This window comes from Lonchura striata, chromosome W (assembly GCF_050655825.1).
Source record: "Lonchura striata isolate lonStrDom1 chromosome W, ASM5065582v1, whole genome shotgun sequence".
Lineage (NCBI taxonomy): Eukaryota > Metazoa > Chordata > Aves > Passeriformes > Estrildidae > Lonchura > Lonchura striata.
This window is the reverse complement of record NC_140743.1, coordinates 1,032,540-1,054,301: the sequence shown is the minus strand read 5'-3', so window position 1 is coordinate 1,054,301 and position 21,762 is coordinate 1,032,540. Positions and strand designations below refer to the sequence as shown.

Genomic DNA, 21,762 nt, shown 5'->3' with positions numbered 1-21,762 from the left:
CTCCTTCCTTCCTGGTAACACCAGGAAGAGCTGCTCCTTTGCTCCTGCTTCCCACAGCCCAGTCCAGTCTGGTCCCCTGCAGGTTATGGTGGCAGGTCAGACACAGACTAGGAATGGGGTTCCCTTTTCCCCAACCAGCACACCCATCCAGCCCCCTCTGTTGTGCCCAGCTTTTCCATTTAGGGGTGTTTTTCATCCCCAAAACCCCCTCCCATGATTCCACTGGATTATTTTGCATCCCAGTCCTAGTGTGGGTGGGGTTGTAGGTGATTCCCAGGAGCAATTAGCTAATTAACATTTCAGTGTTAGTACTTAGCTCAAGCTGAAGTGTCCCAGCAAGGCTATTTTGTTCATAACATTCCCTTATGCTCTTGTACCAAAATTCTTTTATCATGGCTCTGTTTAACATCCACATATAACTCAAATTCCTTTTCTGAGTCTGGCAGAGCTAAGACTGGGGCATTAATGATTTTGTCTTTTAATTTTCTAAAGCTTTGCTCTCCTTCTGGTATCCATACCGCAACATTAGGACTGTCTTGGGTTAAAAAGTCATATACAGGTCTGGCCAAAAGAGAAAAATCCTCAATCCATACTCTGTAGTACTACACCAGCCCTTAAAAACTGTTATCACTCCTTTTTTGTCTGGGGAAATGGGACTTGCAAAATTCCTTGTATTCTTTCTGGATTGATACACCACAATCCTCCAGTCAAAATGTGTCCGAAATATTTAACCTTTTTCTCCACCAACTGTGCCTTCTTTTCAGACACTCTAAGTTCCTTTTTAACAAGAAAATTAAGTAACAGTAGCCTCTTCAACCACCTTTTATTGTTCCCTTGATGAAAGCAAATCATCGACATACTGCACCAACCTAATCTCCAAGGCTGGAGTAAACTCTGTTAATATTTTCTGCAAGGCATGCCCAAATAAAACCAGTGACTCTGTATATCCCTGCAGGAGGGCTGTCCATGTCAATTGTTGCTTTACCATCTTCCCTCCTTCCTCCTGTTCCCACTCAAAGGCAAAATACTGTTTATTGTCCTTGGTAATCAGACACCCCGAGAAAGCATCCTTCAAATCCAGTACTTAATAATACTGATGCGAACAAGGGATTTGATTCAAGATGATTTAGGGATCCAGAACTGTGAGATGCCTTGGTTTGACAATTTCATTTATTATTCTTAAATTTTGTGCCATTCTGTAGGTTCCATCTGGTTTCTTAACTGGCAGGATAGGGGTGTTATAGGGAGACATACATGGCTCTAAAAGACCTGCCTTTAGCAGGGACTCAATGACAAGCTGTAACCCCTTATTTCCCTCCCTTGAAATAGGGTAATGCTTTTTAGACACCACTTGTCCTGGTTGCTTCAAAGCAATTTGGAGAGACTCTATGTCTAGTTTTCTATATTTCCCAGGGGCTGCCTACACTTCTGGGTTTATTTCAGCATAAGCCTTCTCAGAGATTTTACACAAAGTTACTGAAGTATTAGATACTGTACCATTTTTTCACAATACTAATTTGCTTTTCCACTTTAGCCATCAAATCCTTTCCCAGTAAATTACAATCACAATTAGGAACAAACAGAAATTCATGCATTTCAAACCTATCTCCCACATCTAATAATAGCAGTCAAATAAAACACACTTGCTCATCCTTTCCACTCACCCCTTGAATAATCAAAGATCTTTTTGACAATTTTCCCCCCTTAGGGATAAAATTCAAGGTGGCTTGAAGGGCCCCTGTGTCTACCAGGAAACACACCTCCTCTCGATCCGGACCCACCTTAAAAGTTAGCAAGGGCTCCAGTGTACTGGGCCCCTGGTATAATGGGAGCCCATGACACTCCTAACAATTCATCGCCATTATCTTCTGGACTTCCTCCTCCTGAGGATCCAGCCATTTCTGTGGACATTCCCATTTCCAGTGTCCCTCTGCCCTGCAGATAGCACACTGATTCTTTCCCTAATGCTGTTTGGGTTGGCTCTCCCCTGTTGAGGAGGGAATGCCTCTGTCACTTCCTTGTGGCAGACCCTGTCCCTTCTATCCTGGGGAACCCCTTGGGTCCTTCAGTTTAGTCCTCCAGGGCTCTAAAAACTCTGCCATCACCTTTGCCTTTGCTTTTGCTTTTTCCTCATCCCTTCTTACATACACTTGCTGTATCTTTCTAACCAGTTAATATAGGGACTTATTCTGTTCTTCCTCTAGTCCTGCCAGCACTACTGCCTGTGGGTACTCATTTTCCCACAGCCTAAAAGAATTCATTTTTCCACTGAACTTAACAAAATCCTTAAAAGAAAATCCTAATCCTTCCACATACAATCTGCATTTCCCAGATAGGTCTTCCGCCTACTCCTTGTTCTCGCTCTCTTTATCACACACGGTGTGGGATGTGCCCCTGGGGAAGGCAGTTCAGGGATGCCATGGGAAACTGCGTTTGTGTAGGACAGGGCATTTCCCCAGAGTTCTCTGCTTCCCCATGCAGATGAGCACGTCTATCATCGGTCGGTTCATGTTTGCCATCTCCCCAAGTTCTGGAAAGTTCCCGGTTCTTGTTACCCCCATTGATTCTCTCTGTAAAACCACTTCTTTCCTTCTCCCTTATCGGTCCAGTTTATGTCACCCCGTCCCTGCTCCTCCCCTACACCCTTTCCCTATTGGACAATTGTACCCTAGTCACTCCTTCCCTTCCTCAGTTAGATACCCAGGTCCCTCCTCCCCCAGTCACTCTTGTAGCCCTTTCCCCCTGTGGGCGGTTGTCTTCCTGCTCCTACTAACGTCTTCCTTGTCCTTGTTCTACCCTCAATAAACCCATGTGGATCCCAGCAACTCAAGAGTCCTTCCGTCTTTTGGTGGAGATTTTATTACGCTATCCAGGCACCTGTAGACCAGCAAGCAGCAGGTTGCCCTGCAGGACTCGGTCTGGGGCAGCCTTTAACACGGTATACCCGACCGGGTCTCTGTCCTGCTGCAGTGCCCAAACGGCTCCTCTGCCACCGGCGCTCCCAGCAGACACAGCTCGGCAGCACCCCAGGCGACCAGGGCATCTCGCAGCCTCCTGAGGGCTGGCAGCCACTGCCGCCCCTGCCCAGGGGTGGCAGGGCCAGGCACTGCCCAGCACTGAGTCCCAGCTTCCCCCACAGCCCCCACAGGCCCCCAGCTCCTGCTCCTGGTCCCGCATCTCCATGCCCGGTCCTGCTGCTCCTTGCCTCAACCATATCTCTCTCCATTCCCCTTCAACTAATCTTTTCTCAACATATCAACACTATTTGTCCATCTCCTGTTGTCAAGACTCCTTCTTGACTTCCCTTATTGCCTCCCTGGTCATGGATTGTTGAGACCCTTTCTTGACTTTCCCTTATTTCCCCCCTTTGGGCATCCATGTACTTAATTACCTCTGGGAGAATGTGTAAACCAATTCCACATTCTTCCAAGGGATTCTTCTGAGACATTTTGGGTCATCATCCCTATGAGAAACACATCTCACTATTTAAAATTAGCCTAAAACAATGTTCTCTATATACTGCTACATTACAGGGAGTACATGCATATTCATAAGAGTATATACATATTCAAACATTCTTTTGAGTTTAGGTGTTCTATGAATTCTTTTGCTTGGTTTTAACCTTTGACTTGTCTTCATGCCATCCTTTAGATGAAATAAATATATTTTATTCCTTCTTATGGTTCCATCCTGTTGTTTTTACACTCCCTGATAACAGAGTCAGTAAATTATTTTCTTGGTGTTCTGGTTTTTGTCACTGTTATCTTATCATCCAGATAAGATATTCCACAAATACAAGGAACCACCTAATAATCTTACACCATTCTCTGAGTTAGTTACATGAATAAAAGCATTTTAACATCACATAGTCTCTATTTCAATATTATGCTACAGCCTAAGATATATTTATCACACTATTATTTATATAAGCTATATGGTGTATACATAAACTGACAGATTACACTATACCAAAAAGCAGTTAAAAGGAAATAGAAATTGCACCATATCAGAATCTTTGCGATTAATAATAATATATAAAAGCTAATACATAAATGTGAAAACCAATACTATATCGTCATTTATAACAATCCCTTTTGCCGGGACTCCTTCCCAGCTTTACCTTTGCAACCCTCCATGGGTGCCTTGTTTTATCTGTGCTGCCTTCCATGTGTGCCCTCCCAGGATGGCTCCCTGAAGATCCCATTTTACTCACCGGTGGTATTTTCAGTAGTCCTTCCCTGTGGACTCTTCATAGACCCCTGTGAAAAACACCAATCACTTGTGCTAAAATTTTAGAAGTTTAATAGTAATAAAATAGTAATAAAAATTAGGACAATAAGAATTTGGACAATCAAAGTTAGGACAATAAAAGACAATAAAAAGCAAAGAATTATGGATGTCCAGATGATCTTGGGCACTAAGCCACAAAAGCATGCCTTGCTAACAAAGGATTAACCCTTAAAAGCAATAGCCTGTTTGCCGCGCTCCCACCCCGGTTCCCTTTTCCTCCGCCCCGGCTAGCTCTTGTGGGGCGAGGGCGGGCGATGGAGGCACCCTCCGCCGCTCCCAGCTGGGGTTTGGAGAGTGCCTTTGTGGGTTCCGGGCAGCGCTAGCAAGCCTCGCGGTGGTAAATGAAGAGCGGATCCTGCTGGGGGCTAAGTCCGAGTTTATTGTAGCCCAACGGGGCCAAATGTCCTAGAACGATGCCAGCCAACAGGAACAAGCACAAGGTGCTTGCACTGGCTTATAAACTGTAAGGGAGGGGTATCCAACGACCAATGGGGATAGGGATAGGGGGTGGCTCCGGGATGGGGGGATATGGTGGGGTCCAATGGGGGAAGGATATGGGGGGAGTCCCAGGTCCTCGCCCAATCACCCGGTGCCCTGAGTAGAAGCTTCTGGATGGATGGGAAGGGGCACTGAGTGATAGACAAGGCACCCGGGGGGGGGTAAAATGCCTCTTTCAGGGTGATGGATAGATACTGGGAAGGCGGGAAGGGAGGACAAGGCGGGAAAACTGGGGATAAACCAAGTTGCACACGGGGGTACAAAGGAATAAACCAATACATAATACAGGGATAATAAAACATATAAATAACGCAACTCCACAGCCTGTTGCATATTCATATATCTCATACATGATTGAAAAATTCTTGTCAAACAAAGGGTGTTTTCTGGCTATTGCCAACTTCCTCCCTCATCTTGTAAATCAATGGTTTTGGCTCCTCGAAATCTGGAAGAAGTCTGGTTCTTCCCGATAAGGAGGCAATAATTATTCTCTTGGAATTTTTGTTGTCTTGTTGCTGTTATCTCTATGCAAAGAATTTCTTATCTTATCCATTCCTTGAGCTAGTTAGAAAAAGTATCTTACATTGCATAGTTTCTATTTTAATATTATAGTCTAAAACTATATTTACCACACTACTTAAAATGATTAATACAGCACTGCAAAAAAATTAATAGAACATAACTTTCCACCATAACACATATAGTATTCATTCTAATATTTGCAAAGAGACAATAATATAATATGCATTTTTCTCAACCTCCCTGGTCCGCCACTTGTCTTTCTCCCAGACCATCTTGGGAACCTAATCAATCACTCGTTGCCGGCCACCACTAAGGGGAGCTGATCACCCAAACTGGGTGAGGTGTGCCCGGATGGTGGAAATATCCTGGACAAGAGCCCCCAAATTGTCAGGAAAATGAATGAACAAACACCAGAGGTTTATGTCCAAAAAGGAGACAGAGGAGTCCTGTAACTTTATTTGAATAAAGAGAGAGGACATGGGGCATTTCCCCAGGGGTATCTCAAATTTTTAGAAGATGCAGACTCCTTTTTATCCTAATTTCCCTGTCTCTTTCCCCATTGGCTGAGGTACTTGAGAGGTACAGACTTCTCAAAATGCCTAATACCTAAGACCATTTTCTAATGTTTACCCCCTCCCTTGTTTTTTTTCCCTGTGTCTCTGTTCTTTTTTCTAAAGCCATAAATTTAGCACAGTCTTGAGTGAGTAACAGTCTATGTCAATTAGTGGAATTCCTATGGAATTTATGGTTCCCCCTGTTATAAATGAAAATTTGTCCAGCCAAATTAATATGAAAAAATAAAATATTTATTTTGCAATCAAATTCTATCTAGCCAGCCATAACGAAAGAACAGAGCTGAGCCCGGGGTCGGCCCTGGGTGTGCAACAAAGAGGTCAGCCTCAGGGAAGGTTTTCCTCTATGCCCACACACCTCCATCCTGGCACAAGCGGTTTTTATGGGCAAAATTCTGCCTGAGGCCAAGATTTCAGCAATCAGTCTTTTCTTCTATTCAGAGTCCATATGTTAATAAGATTTTATTTTTTGGTGATGAGGGAGAACAATTCAGTGTCTGGAGTTGTTGAATCCCTTGATGAAATTTACGGGAATTCGGGAACGCTGCATTCACATGTATCTGTCTGAGGATTTCCATGATATCTATCTCGGGTCATTCATGTGAACGATCAGCACCTGGGGTTCCCGTATCTCTGCAGACATGGCCCATCTCCTGGCGCGCTGTACCTTCTTACTTGTAAATCAGTTTCCAATATACATCCGGTCTCGCCTGTGAGGGTGGGGGGGGGAATCCTAATACAAACGTGTATACGCTAACAAATATTCAGTATCACATATATCATATTAGAAATGGTGCAAATTTTATCTACTACACATAACACTCCCCCACCTTTTATATTAACCCATTAGTTTGCGCCCTAATTTTTTATTTTATTCGATATAAAGCTACAGTATGTGTATATAAGGAACCAGTTTATATATATATACATATATATTTATTTTCTAATTTCCCACATTCTAGTCTTCACCTGGGTTTTTATGGTAAAATTTGTGGGTTTGTTTCTTTCCCTTTATTTGTTTTAATTATTCATTTATCCAGCACCCAGTAGGTTTTTCCCTATTACACACATACTAAATTTATTTGGGTTATAACACAGTGAATTAGCTTGAAAATAAGTGACAAAGACCAACTCCTGCTTCCTACCAATCTATAAAGTATGATTGTATTTGTTATAAACTGGAATTGAGACTTCCCCTGTGCTCCTTCAATGCAATTTATGAGCTGAATGTCCATTTTCAAGGTATGTTTTTGGTTTTTCTTTGAATTTTTATGCCCCCTGTTGAGTGTTTGTTTTAAAACAAGGTTTATTAGGCTTACCCTCACTGCAGTTCCATGGGGTAAGGGTTACTGGACCTTCTGGGTACTTGCTACCAGGTCCCCCCGTCTCAGGATTAGGAAGGTTACTGAGGCAGGAGGCTAGGCTCAGGCTCGCCAGGATTACTCCCACTGATAGGATCCCTCTGCCGTTCCCAGCACCCGCTGGGGTGTCTCCAGCAGCGGGGTAAACCATCTTCTTGGCAGCAGGAATCATTGTCTGTGGCTTTATGCCAAGACCGAGCTGCATACTTTGCTAAAAAAAAAAATGCCTCAGTAGTTTAACAGGATCTGTGCTGCAGGGTACCTTGTTCAACCTATGGCACTCAACAGTAATAATTTTAGTTTTGCTTGTAACTTCCCCCCTTAATCTGTTTTGATATAAACGAAACCAGATTATTGAATCTAATTGTAACAATCTCAGCCTTGTGGCTAATACCAGAAAACAGCTAGTCAGGCCTTGTTCCTGTTTAAAGCGCCTTGCCCGCAATGTCTAATTCCTCCCCAACAATGAGTAAACTAAACTTTATGACAGTATTCACAAGTGAAATGTACAAAGGGATAACAGTTACACTTTGGCACAGAGCATTTGATTGAGATAGTAGTTTACTTGGCTGGCACAGGGTTACCTTCAAATCTCCGGGGGGGAAGGTGATTTTCCACTCGGGTGCCCAGTCCTGGAGATCGACTTTCTTCACTCTTGACGCGTGTGTCTGCCCCTTTTCTGAAGTTTGTATAGCAGTATCTGTAGTTAAAAGGACAATATAGGGTCCCTCCTAATGAGGCGTGAATGTTGCCTCCTTCCATGCTTTTACAAGTACCCTGTCCCAAGGCTGTATTTTACTTATTGCTGTATCTTATATATCAAGAAGCCTGGGGGGGGGGGGGGGGGTGGTGGGGTGCTGTGCTGCATGATCTCCCCCTTGAGATTCTTATTTAATGCTATCAGGTATGGTTGTATCTGTCTATTCTCTACTCCCGAATGCCCTACAGGCATACCATGGTTATAAGGTATCCCATGTAACATTTCAAAAGGTGAAAATCCCATTTCAGAATGAGGCATAGTTCTTATGTTTAATAAGGCCAATGGGATGCATTTTATTTATGACATTTGTTTTTAACATCAATTTGGCAAATTGGGCTTCTAACATTTGATTAATTCTTTTGACTGGCCCAGAACTCTGAGGGTGGCACGGGGTGTGATAGCCCCACTGAATACCTAAGGTATCTGCTAATTGTCTGATAATTTTTTAAGTAAAATGTGTTCCTTGGTCTGAATTAATGCAGCTTACTAACCCATATCGAGGTATGATTTCTTCCAATAAGATTTTTGATACTGTTTAGGCTGTAGCCCGGGAGCTTGGGAAAGCTTCCACCCAGTGGGTTAGTTTGTCCACTATGACTAATAAGAATTTGTATCTCCCAACCTTGGGTAGATCAGTGAAATCTACCTGGACCCTTTCAAAAGGCCAGTAAGCTGCTGGGTGACTCCCCATTGTTAATTATTTCTTCATGAATCAATATTTTTTCCCGTGTATTTAGCAGACCTCCTTCTTCCCAGATTTTCCCAAAGGTGTGTAATACCCCAAAATGCATATTTGGAATCAGTGAAAATTGTCCCCTTTTTCCTAAGAAGTTTAATAGGGCTATAGTTCCTGCCCTTATATCTTTCTCCTTAGGACTAGCCACCAATAGATCATCTATATATTGCAACCATTTTGTCCCAGGAACTGGCACGAACTCAATAATTTTTCAAGGGATTGGCTAAAAAGATAAGTCTACAAACCCTTGAGAGAGAGAGGTTTATCTTAATTGCTGTTTTCTTTGTGTCTCCAGGTCTTCCCACTGGAAGGCAAAGTAGTCCCGACTTTCCTCAGCTAGAGGACAAGTCCAAAAAGGTATCCTTCAGGTCAATTACACTATAATAGAGTATAAGGATTAGAGACCGTGGGTAACTGCTATAAGGTTTTGTATTGCCAATATAGGTGTGTTATGTCTGGACATGCGGGGTTCTAAGGTGCCCCTTTTTATTAAATCCTCGATTATTGGTTTCAATCCCTTCCTTCCCTCTAGAGGGATGGGATACTGCTTTACCCTTATGGGGTCTTCTAGTCTCTCAATTTCAATGTGAATTGGTTTAATGTCTAATTTTCCAGCTTCCCCCGGCATGTGCCAGACCCTAGGATCAATTTTCTTTTCATCTTCAGTAATTAGGTTGTATAAACTTACCATGAGTTGTGAGTCCTTTGCAATTATACTTATTCCTAATATTACCATTAAATCCCTCCCCAATAAATTGTATTATGTTTCTTCCACTAATAAAACATCCCCAACACAGATTTTATTATCAGATTCTATTTCTATATTTTTTAGGACAGGGACCTGAAAGAGTTTCCCTTTAGCCCAAATCATAGTCATAAAATCCTTACCTTTGATACATCCAGGGAGCAGTCATTGAACTGTGTTTTTTTCTGTTCCAGAATCAACTAAAAAGACCAGCTCCTGTTTTTAGGGTCCAACTTTTAATTTTATCAAGGGCTCTCTAGATGTCCGTGACCCAAAATTATAAAGCCCCTGACACTTCTATTCTTCTTGAAAGACCTTTTCATCCTTCATTCGTTTCTTACAATCCTTCTTGAGGTGTCCTTTCTTTTTACAGTAAAAACATTCAGGGGTACTTACCTGTTTGTTTGTCTTTTGTGTATGTGCCGGCTTTCCCTGGGGCCCCCGGGCTGGAGCTGATGTTCCAGCCGTTTGTGCTTGTGCTTTCCTTACTGCTGCCACCAACACCCTGGCCTGTGTCTTTTGTTTCTCCTCATCTCTTCTCATATATACCTTCTGTGCTTCCCTCAATAGTTCCTGTAAACTCTTCTCTTGCCAATTATCTATTTTTTCTCTAACTTCCTTCGAATGTCCTCCCATGATTTAGCAACGAATTGTGTTTTTAAAAGGACCTCCCCCACAGGGAATTCAGGGTTGGTACCGCAATACATTTGAAGACTTTTCCTGAGCGTCTCCAGCCACCCAGTAGGAGTTTCATCCTTCCCCTGGCATTCCCCCAACGCCTTGTTAATATTTTGTCCCTTTGGGACCGCTCCCCAAATACCTTGTATTACCATGTTCCTTAATCCGATCATTTTTGCTCGGTCTGCCTCCGCCTGAGCATTCCATAATGGCCTTTGTTCTGGCTACTTTTCCACCCCACTCCCACCCTGGGGGTTCCTGAATTCCCAATCCTTTATAGCAGCCTGCCTTATCATATCTCGTTCTTCAGCATTAAACAAAGATCCTAATATAGCCGAGATATCATCATATGATTATATACTATTTCCCAAAAATTCATCCAGCCTCTCCGCCACACCGAATGGATTATCAATTTTCCCATTTCTTTTTTGAAAGCCCTTACATCCCTGGTGTTGATGGGAACATTTACCAACCCGATGATTCCGGGAGCTGTGGGGACTTCCCTTAAAGGTTATAAATTAGGTCTGTCCCTTTCATCATGGTTATCTCCCGTGTTTTCTTTTCTCGTTTTCTGCCGAGTTCTACTGGCAGGAGGAGATGTGTTTTCCCTGGTGTGGTATGCGTGTGCGTGTGTGTCCATGTGCTGTGTGGAAGGGGGAGGCTGAGACTGTCACCGTGATTCTTACGACTTCGTAAAGCCTTCTGAGTTTACATTCTTTTGGAGAACTTTCCTACACAATTTCTGTAAAAAACATATTGTTTACATTCTTTTATGGGGGTGGAGAACACTTGATGTATTAGTAGTTTATCCAATGTCTTTGGAGAGGTGGCCTATTCACTCTCCAATCTAATGTCACCCTTGGGAAGGTATAAAAGACAGAGTCAGATAATAAACGGCCCTTTTTTACCTTGCAAACAGCAAGTGGCTCGCGTCGTGCTTTCACGTGTCCTACAGCAACATGAGACGGTCCCAGAGCGCCTGTATCAGAGACTTGTGCATTAGATGGCTGTCCTGGTTTGTAAGATAAGCTTGTATTCTATTTGCCATCTGTTGGAGGTTGGGCAGGTTTGTTATCTCTTCCAAGAACAATGGTTTGCTCGGAAGAAGTAATGGTTTGTTAATGGGCCATTGACTGACTCACTGCAGGGCTGGTAACAGTAACACCATCCCATTGTGAGATGCTCCACCCAGAGGGGGAAGCCAAGCACTCTTTTATTGTATAAAGTAGTACCTTTTGGGGGACAGAGCAGCTCTCGCTTTGCGGGATTTCCCAAAGAAGCAGCTCCTTCAGCGGGATTCCCAGAGAAGCAGCTCCTTCAGCGGGATTCCCAGAGAAGCGGCTGGAGCGCGGTGAGGTGGCGGCGGCGGAGCTCGGAGGCAGCCCCGGCGCAGAGGAAGACCGGCCCAACTGCCACCAGATCTTCAGAGAAAACTATACCCTTCTAAAGATCCCCACTTCAACTGCAATTCATCAGCCACTGCAAGAGGAGCAGCTGTCATTTCAACCGGACTGCTACCAACACCCCGAATCCTCAGGTTGTGGACTTTATCACTAGTTTTGTTTGTACCAATTGCATTTGCCTTTTTAAATTGTTATCTAGTTTTCTCCTAGTAAAGAATTGTTACTCCCATTCCCATATCTTTGCCTGAGAGCCTTTTAATTTAAAAATCCTAGTAATTCAGAGGGAGGGTGTTTACCTTCTCCATTGCACAGGAGGCTTTAGCCCTCCTTCACAGACTCCTGTCTGTTCAAACCAAGACAATGGCGATGCAGACTGAGCTGGGGGCGCTGATGGGGGGGCTGCCGGGACCTGTGCTTGAGCTGGGGGAACCTGGTATGAGAGGCCGGTTTTCTAGGGGTTCCCAAGTTTTTTCCAAGCTTACCTTGTTGCCAGAGGTTTTAATAGGGAACAGCTGCGCACTGGCATATTCCCACAGCCTGCCATAATCCAGGTCCTCATTGCCCCACTCCCATTTTAGGCGTAAAATGCACAGCACAACTTTATACTGACCAGAAACAAAACAAATTCGCTACCGATTTCCAAAAACCATGGTTGGGAAGCGAAAGCACTTAGATTTCAGCCCTGCAGAGCAGCAGCAGCAGCTTGTGCTGCTTTTAAAACTGCCCCCTGCAGAAATGGGGACTCCTCCACGCTATGTGGCTGAGCGGTGACCAGCGCCGCCCGTGCGTAGCAGGAAATCCCGAGCTGTGCTCCCCCGCTGACCGTGCTCCCCGCCGCCACCAGGAGCCCCCTCCCCCTCCCGCCGCAGGGAAACCAAAGCTGCTCCGCACCGCTGCGAAGGGGAGGGGCAGGCAGAGCTCCCCCGCTCCCTCCGAGTCAGCACCGCCGCGTCTGCCATTGCTGCACGGGTTCTAAAAACAGCAGAGCCATGCTGCCTGTGGATGTACGGCGCTGCCCAGCATTTTAAAAATATTAACCCAAGGGGCACCTTACTGCTCCCTTGTCCCATATTTAAAAGTTTTCCTTACCGTATTCCAAGTCAGTGTCCACAAGTCGTTCCAAAAAGTCAGTTACCCACATGCTAAAATGTGTATTTCAGTCCTGTCCCGGACTGAGTTTTACCAAGTGTTTAAACTGGTCTGTTCCTGAAGCGATAAGTGGAATAAATAAATAGACTCCACAACTTGATGTAGTTATGAAGTGGGTATGTATGACAGTGCCCGGCACAAGTGAGATAGCTCTCCGAAACCTTGTGCCCCAAGCTGGAGTTTGTCCCACAATTTTATTCACAAAGGTGTTCCATATGCAATACATTACACAACTTTTCTATGCATATTCAAGCCCTGGCCCTGCCTGTCTTCTCCTCTCATGCTAAATAGGTCCACGCCCTTCTGGGCATGCATGGTTTTTTTGTGGTGGTCTTTAGGGGGTCACTGGTGGTCTTTTGAGGCTGATAGTATAGTCTTCCTCTGCATTGAACTTTTGAACTCTTCTCCTCTGCGCATGCGCTTTTGGCCTTCTGCTCTGTTATCTGGATAAGTCCATCATCCTTGACAGAGGGGCCTTCTTATCCGAGTTCTTTGCATTCCTGGTCTTCTTTGGTATTTGTCTTCTTGCAAGAAGCTTTGAAGAATTTCTTTTTTTCTCTTCTCTCTTTCCTATGTCTTTTGCGCCATGGCAGAGGTTTCTTAAAATTCAACACATGATTCTACAAACATGATACATTCATTTTTGATACATTCATTTTGTTAGCTCAAGTGATCTCCGGAAAATCTCTTATTTCAGTCTCCCCTTTTCTTAAAACATAGTAAATTCTTTTACTACAGGGGTCCTGGTCTAGATTTTACTATTATGACAGTTTTCTTTTAGCAGGATTCCATGAGTTCTAGAGAGTGAAGTCAGAATGGCCACACGTTGTAACATATTCCAATTCCACAAGAGTGTTAAAATAGACATTATTAGACTTATAGTAACTAATATTAATAAAACAATAATGGGGTGACACAGAGTGTTCATAAACCCCGTTGCAGTCGGTGACCATCCAAATAGTGCATCCCACCAGTTATGACTTCCGTCTTGTTTGTCTTGGTTTGATAAGACAGGAGTCTGTGAAGGATGGCAAAAGCCTCCTGTGCAATGGAGAAGGTAACCCCCCCCCCCCCCCCCTCCGAATTACCAGGATTTTTAAATTAAAAGGCTCTCAGGCAAAAATATGGGAATGGGAGTAACAATTCTTTAATTCTTTACTAGGAGAAAACTAGAAAAAAATTTAAAAAGGCAAATGCAATTGGTACAAACAAAACTAGTGATAAAGTTCACAACCTGTCACCCTGAGGAGTTGGGGTGTTAGTAGCAGTCCGGTTGAAATGACAGCTGCTCCTCTTGCTGATGAATTGCGGCTGAAGTGGTGATCTTTAGAAGGGTATAGTTTTCTCTGAAGATCTGGTGGCAGTTGGGCCGGTCTTCCACTGCGCCGGGGCCGCCTCCGAGCTCCGCCGCCGCCGCCTCACCGTGCTCCGGCCGTTTCTCTGGGAATCCTGCCGAAGGAGCTGCTTCTCTGGGAAATCCCGCAAAGAGAGAGAGCTCCTCTGTCTCCCAAAAGGTACCCCTTTATACAATAAAAGAGTGCTTGGCTTCCCCCTCTGGGTGGAGCATCTCACAATTGGATGGTGTTTACGTTACCAGGCCTGCAGTGAGTCAGTCAATGGCCCATTAACAAACCATTACCTCTTCTGAGCAATCCACTGTTCTTGGAAGAGATAACAAACCTGCCCAACCTCGCACAGATAACAAAGAGAATACAAGCTTATCTTACAAACCAGGACACTATCCACCCCTTATTCTATTTCCATCTGCACACCATGAAATCTTACACCCAGTTCTCACTTAAGACCAAGTTTCCCTGTGGTACACAGCGGGTCTCCCCATCTTTCTGCATTACCCACCAAGTGTAACCAGGTCCTTGAGCAAAGACAATCCCACGAATGGGTTGGTCTTTGCCTGAGGTGGGATTAATCCAAACAGTTTTCCCTAAGATACCTTTCATATGTACTACAGGGACCTTGTCTCCATCTACTGTGTGTAAGGGTTCTGACTGGGCAGGGCCAGCTCGATTGACAGACCCTCGGGTGTTGATCATCCAGGTTGCTTTTGCCAGGTTAATTTCCCAGTTTCTAAATGTTCCCCCACCAAGTGCCTTTAGGGTAGTCTTAAGGAGTCCGTTGCACCGTTCAACTTTGCTGGCAGCTGGAGCATGATAGGGAATATGATATATCCATTCGATACCATGTTCTCTGGCCCAGGTGTTGATAAGGCTGTTCTTGAAATGGGTGCCGTTGTCAGACTCAATTCTCTCAGGTGTGCCGTGTCTCCACAGGACTTGCTTTTCCAAGCCTAAGATGGTGTTCCGGGCAGTGGCATGAGGTACAGGGAAAGTCTCTAGCCATCCAGTGGTGGCTTCCACCATAGTCACCACATAGCGCTTGCCTTGGCGTGTCTGGGGCAGTGTGATGTAGTCAATCTGCCAGGCTTCCCCATACTTGTACTTGGACCACCGCCCACTATACCAGAGGCCCTTCACCGCTTGGCCTGTTTGATGGCAGCACACGTCTCACAGTCATGGATAACCTGAGAAACACTGTCCATAGTTAGATCCACCCCTCGGTCTCGTGCCCACTTGTAGGTGGCATCTCTGCCCTGATGACCTGAGGCATCATGAGCTCATCGAGCCAGGAACAACTCTGACTTATGGAGCCAATCTAAGTCTATCTTTGACACCTCTATTTTTGCTGCCTGATCTACCTGCTCGTTGTTTCGGTGCTCCTCATTAGCCCGACTTTTGGGGACATGGGCATCTACATGACGGACTTTCACCGTCAGCTTTTCCACCCGAGAGGCAATGTCTTTCCATATATCAGCAGCCCAGATTGGCTTTCCTCTACGTTGCCAGTTGGCCTTCCTCCACCTTCCCAGCCAACCCCACAGAGCATTGGCTACCATCCACGAATCAGTATAAATGTAGAGCTTTGGCCACTTCTCCCATTCAGCAATGTCCAGGGCCATCTGAACGGCCTTGAGTTCAGCGAGTTGGCTTGATCCACCTTCTCCTTCAGTAGCTTGTGCAACTTGGCGTGTGGGGCTCCATACGGCTGCTTTCCACTTCCGGTTCATCCCTACAATGCGACAGGAACCGTCAGTGAAAAGAGCGTAGCAGGTCTCCTCTGCTGGTAGTTGGTTGTATAGTGGAGCTTCTTCAGCCCTTGTCACTTGTACCTGCTCCTCATTATCAGTGAGACCAAAGTTTTCACCTTCTGGCCAGTTCGTAATTATCTCCAAAATCCCAGGGCGATTCAGGTTTCCAATACGGGCACGCTGAGTGATGAGGGCAATCCATTTGCTCCATGTGGCGTCAGTGGCATGGTGGGTAGTAGGAATCTTTCCTTTAAACATCCACCCCAGCACCGGTAGTTGGGGTGCCAGGAGGAGTTGTGCTTCTGTGCCAATTACCTCCGAGGCGGCTTGAACTCCTTCAAAGGCGGCCAAGCTTTCCTTCTCTGTGGGAGTGTAGTTGGCTTCAGACCCTCTGTAACTTCGGCTCCAGAATCCCAGTGGTCGGCCTCGAGTCTCACCAGGCACTTTCTGCCAAAGGCTCCAGGACAACCCATGGTTGCCGGCTGCAGAGTAGAACACATTCTTTACCTCTGGTCCCGTCCTGACTGGGCCAAGGGCTACAGCGTGAGCGATCTCCTGCTTGATCTGGGTGAAGGCTTGTTGCTGCTCAGGGCCCCAGTGGAAATCATTCTTCTTTCGGGTAACCAGATAAAAAGGGCTCACAATCTGGCTATACTCGGAAATGTGCATTCTCCAGAAACCTATGGCACCTAGGAAAGCTTGTGTTTCCTTTTTGCTGGTTGGTGGGGAAATAGCTGTGATCTTGTTGATGACCTCAGTGGGAATCTGGCGCCGTCCGTCTTGCCATTTCACTCCCAGGAACGGGATCTCTCGGGCAGGTCCCTTGACTTTGCTCTTCTTGATGGCGAAGCCAGCTTCTAGTAGTATCTGGATGATCCTCTCACCTTTCTCAAAAACTTCTGCCGCTGTGCTCCCCCACACAATGATGTCATCAATGTATTGCAGGTGTTCTGGAGCCTCACCCTTTTCTAGTGCAGTCTGGTTCAGTCCATGGCAGATGGTGGGGCTGTGTTTCCACCCCTGGGGCAGTCGGTTCCAGGTGTACTGCACGCCCCTCCAGGTGAAAGCAAACTGAGGCCTGCATTCTGCTGCCAGAGGAATGGAGAAAAACGCATTATCAATATCAGTAGTGGCATACCACTTTGCTGCCTTGGATTCCAGCTCATACTGGAGTTCCAGAATATCCAGTACAGCAGCGCTCAGCGGTGGAGTCACTTCATTTAAGCCACGATAGTGTACAGTCAATTTCCATTCTTTGTCAGATTTGTGCACAGGCCAAATGGGGCTGTTGAAGGCTGACTGGGTTTTGCTGACCACCCCTTGGCTCTCCAGCTCATGAATCATTTTGTGGATGGGGATCACAGCACCTCAATCCATCTGATACTGCCAGCGGTGCACTGTCGAGGTCGCGTATGGCACGCATTGCTCTTCCACCCTTAGGAGTCCTACTGCAGAGGGGTTTTCTGACAGTCCAGGCAAGGCGTTCAATTGCCTAATGTCTTCTGCCTCTACAGCGTCTATTCCAAAAGCCCACCTGTGTCCCTTTGGGTCTTTGTAATAGTCGTTCCGGAGGAAGTCTATGCCTAGGATACACGGAGCATCTGGGCCAGTCACTATAGGATGTTTCTTCCACTCCTTCCCAGTCAGGCTAACTTCGGCTTCCACCAGAGTCAATTGTTGTGATCCCCCTGTCACACCAGCAATGGAAACAGGCTCTGCCCCCACATGTCCCGATGGTATCAGAGTACACTGTGCACCAGTATCAACTAAAGCATCATATTTTTGTGGCTCTGATGTGCCAGGCCATTGGATCCACACTGTCCAGAAGATCCGGTTTTCCAGTGCCTCTCCCTAGCTAGAGACAGGGCCCCTCTAACACTGGTTATCATTCCTTTCATGGGCATACATACTAGAGGTCCCTTCAAGGGGGTCTGACAGATCGTACCCACAAGCTTGGTCACGGGAGGTTGAGGCTACCTTCACCTTGGTGGAACTACCCTGGTTAGAGATTCCCTCCTTGAGTTAACGCACCCATGCTGCCAGGACAGAAGTGGGTTTCCCATCCCACCTCCCCATGTCTTCCCCATGGTCACGCAGGAAGAACCACAGATTAGCCCTTGGGGTGTACCCTCTCTCTCTAGCTGGGGATTGTTGGGCGCTGATTCTGGGGCCTGTGACTCTCATGAGTGCTGCATTAACCTTCCTTATCTCCTCCCTCATCTCCTCTTTAAACTCCTTAATCACAGCTGAGATATGAGCCTACATTGGGCCATTAATCATACTATCATAATTCCTAAGTTTGTTGGCAACAGAGCCCACTGTCTCTCGGTTAGCGTCAGCATCGATTGTTGCAATGAAAGTGGTGTATTGAGATGGCCCAAGATTTGCTAGACTCCACAGCATTTGTCCCGTACACCTGACCTTGGCGGGGTCATTATTATGTCGTCCATCCCTCCCAAAGAGTACCTCCAATACTGCCACTTCCCTCAGCTGTTGGATCCCTTCCTCAAGGGTCTTCCAGCGCATTCTATGATGGTGCTCTTGCATTCTCTCTCTGTGGACAAACCTCTCCCTGACACTCATTAAGAGCCGCTCCCAGAGAGAAAGGGATCCTGGTTCCCTTACAAAAACCTGATTTATACCCGAGTCCTGGGTCAAGGGTCCCAAGTTCCTTGCCTCACCACCGTCCAGCTGCACGCCTGTACCCATAAGATCCCAAACCCGGAGTAGCCAGGTAGCATAAGCCTCACGCCCTCGTCGCACAATGTCTTTATGCAGATTACGAAGACTTTCGTACGTCAGGGACTCGGTGATGATAGCAATCTCTGGCTCCCCTGTGGGTTGTGAGGTTCCTCCATTCCTGTCCTTATTTGCAGGGTGCTCTGCTTTCATCTTAGACCTCCTTGTTTCTACCAGGGCAACTGCTGCTGGCCGTGACTGCCTTTGTGGTTCAGCTGGAACCTGGAGAGTTGTAACATTTGTGGGTTCCACAGCTGTACTATTAGACTGTCCCTCCTCAAGGCAAAGGGCCGGTTTCTCACCAGCTGGGGAAATGCACTCGTTCAGCATCTCTCGTATCTCCTTAACCAGAACCCTCACCCAATCTGGGTGGTTCATTTCTCAGGTGGGCTGTGGGGCAGGGTCAGGCTCTGGAGCAGCAGCATCTCGAGTCTCTGGGGCAGTGTCAGGTTCTGCAGGAGCATACCTAGCCTCTGGTGTAGGTGTGAGGGTAGTTATCCAGGTTAATCTTCCCTTATCTCTGAGTGCTAAATATAACAGGACTATCAGCAACACCACCCATTGTATGATATCATTAGCACTTAGAGAGGATCTTAACCCTTTGAAAACTGGTGGAGCAGACCCAAAAAGATGGTTAAAAGGTTGGGAGAAAGTTTGCCCAGGTGCTATTTCCTCGCAGTAGGTACCGTTATTAAAGTAACCCCAAAAACATACAGTTAACGTGTGATAGCTATGAATCCATGTACCTGCCTTCCAGAGGAAATTAAAGATCCATGAAATCCTCACCCAATTAACCCAGAAGCCAAACTTGATAACAGACACCATAGCCTTAGTTATAGGACCCATTTTTAGATAAGGGTCTGCAAGTGGGAAAAGTATAGCTACGATCACATGCCACCCAAACCAAGGTAAACTAGACCACATGGTGATGCTTAAGATGTTTCTACACACAACAACAACAAAAAAACAAAACCAAATTACTTAAGAACTGTTAATCCTTTTCCCCTCTCAATGCCCTCGGGCCTCACGTTGATGCCCCAAAATCTGTCTTGGTTTGACAAGACAGGAGTCTGTGAAAGAGGGCAAAGCCTCCTGTGCAGTGGAGAAGGCAAACCCCCCTCCCTCCAAATTACCAGGATCTTTAAATTAAAAGGCTCTCAGGCAAAGATATGGGAATGGGAGTAACAATTCTTTACTAGGAGAAAACTAGATAACAATTTAAAATGGCAAATGCAATTGGTACAAACAAAAACTAGTGATAATGTCCACAACCTGAGGAGTCGTGGTGCTGGTAGTAGTCCGTTGGAAATGATAGCTGCTCCTCTTGCAGTGGCTGATGAATTGCAGCTGAAGTGGTGATCTTTTGAAGGGTATAGTTTTCCTCTGAAGATCTGGTGGCAATTGGGCTGGTCTTCCTCTGCGCCGGGGTTGCCTCCGAGCTCCGCCGCCGCCGCCTCACCGCGCTCCGGCTGCTTCTCTGGCAATCCCCCAAAGAGAGAGCTGCTCTGTCCCCAAAAAGGTACCCCCTTATACCATAAAGGAGTGCTTGGCCTCCCCCACTGGGTGGAACCTCTCACAATGGGATGGTGTTACATTTACCAGCCTTGCAGTGAGTCAATCAATAGTGTATAAACAAACCATTGCCTCTACGGGGCAAACCATTGTCTTTGGGAGAGATAACAAAACCTGCCCCAACCTCCAACAGATGGCAAATAGAATACAAGCTTATCTTACAACCCAGGACACATTTCTGGTCTTCTCAGGTATTTGTCTTTTTGCAAGAAGCTTTAGAGAATTTTTTTTTTTCTCTTCTCTCTTTCCTATGTCTTTTGCGCCATGGCAGAGGTTTCTTAAAATTCAACACATGATTCTACAAACATGATACATTCATTTTTGATACATTCATTTTGTTAGCTCAAGTGATCTCTGGAAAATCTCTTATTTCATTCCCGACTGAGCCTTGCCAACCTAGTAACCGCACAGTGAACCGGCCCATGGGTTTTCGGCTGGAAGATGAGTGAGCTCTCTTTTACCTGTTTTCCTGGGCTCCCCGAGCCCAGATTCGGTGAGGTTGACCAATTTCTTGAGTCCACGAGAACATATCTTCTCTCTGTCGACCTGTCCGTGGGTGGATTCCCGTAACTCCCCGAGTTTTAGGTCGTATGCGTGTTGTGTGTATACCCAAGTCCATTCGCTTCCCCTGTAGCCGACCACCTCCCTCGCAGGCTAGTGAAACTGCGGTTTATTGGGGTCCACTCTCATGCCATGACTATGTCACGTTTCTCACACACACCCACCCACGCGCCACCCAACCACGCAGTACTCACGGATCCTTTTCCCACGTGGATTCTTTGTGCACGTCGATTTTACGAGTGAAAAATTGCTGCTGCAGCCTCGGAGATTTAGCTCCAAATTCCAAGAGCTCTGGTCCCATTTATACCCTTTCCTTAAGCTGGCTTTTCGGCTGTTTCCGGAATCTGGTTGGTTCCGTGGAGTTCCCCAGTCCTGTCTGGCTGCTGAAATCATTGGGGTGCCTCCCGGATCGAGGATAGGGAATTCCCTGGATACCCCCAAACCAGACTGTGTAGGGGTCACCAAGTTTATTATAAATGAAAACTTGTCCAGGCAAATTAATATGAAAAAATAAAATATTTATTTTGCAATCAAATTCTATCGAGCCAGCCACAAGGAAAGAACAGAGCCGAGCCGAGCCCGGGGTCGGTGTGCAGCAAAGAGGTCAGCCTCAGGGGAGGTTTTCCTCTATGCCCACACACCTCCATCCTGGCACAAGCGGTTTTTATGGGCAAAATTCTGCCTGAGGCCAAGATTTCAGCAATCAGTCTTTTCTTCTATTCAGAGTCCATATGTTAATAAGATTTTATTTTTTGGTGATGAGGGAGAACAATTCAGTGTCTGGAGTTGTTGAATCCCTTGATGAAATTTACGGGAATTCGGGAACGCTGCATTCACATGTATCTGCCTGAGGATTTCCATGATATCCATCTCGGGTCATTCATGTGAACGATCAGCACCTGGGGTTCCCGTATCTCTGCAGACATGGCCCATCTCCTGGCGCGCTGTACCTTCTTACTTGTAAATCAGTTTCCAATATACACCCGGTCTCGCCTGCGAGGGTTGGGTGGGGGGGGGAATCCTAATACAAACATGTATACTCCAACAAATATTCTGTATCACATATATCATAT

General features: G+C 45.9%; 1 protein-coding gene across 4 annotated transcripts in view; it reads left to right on the top strand.

The window, feature by feature from the left end:
• Positions 1 to 21,762, top strand: part of LOC146762965 (uncharacterized) — a 78,430-nt gene that overhangs the window by 29,525 nt on the left and 27,143 nt on the right. For 2 of the 4 annotated variants that reach the window (XM_085571243.1, XM_085571242.1), the window contains exon 2: positions 9,035 to 9,096. The exons of the other annotated variants lie outside the window; for them this stretch is intronic. In XM_085571243.1, the coding sequence (XP_085427369.1) occupies positions 9,035 to 9,096 (62 nt within the window). The remainder of the gene's footprint in view (positions 1 to 9,034; positions 9,097 to 21,762) is intronic. 4 annotated transcript variants of the gene reach the window in all.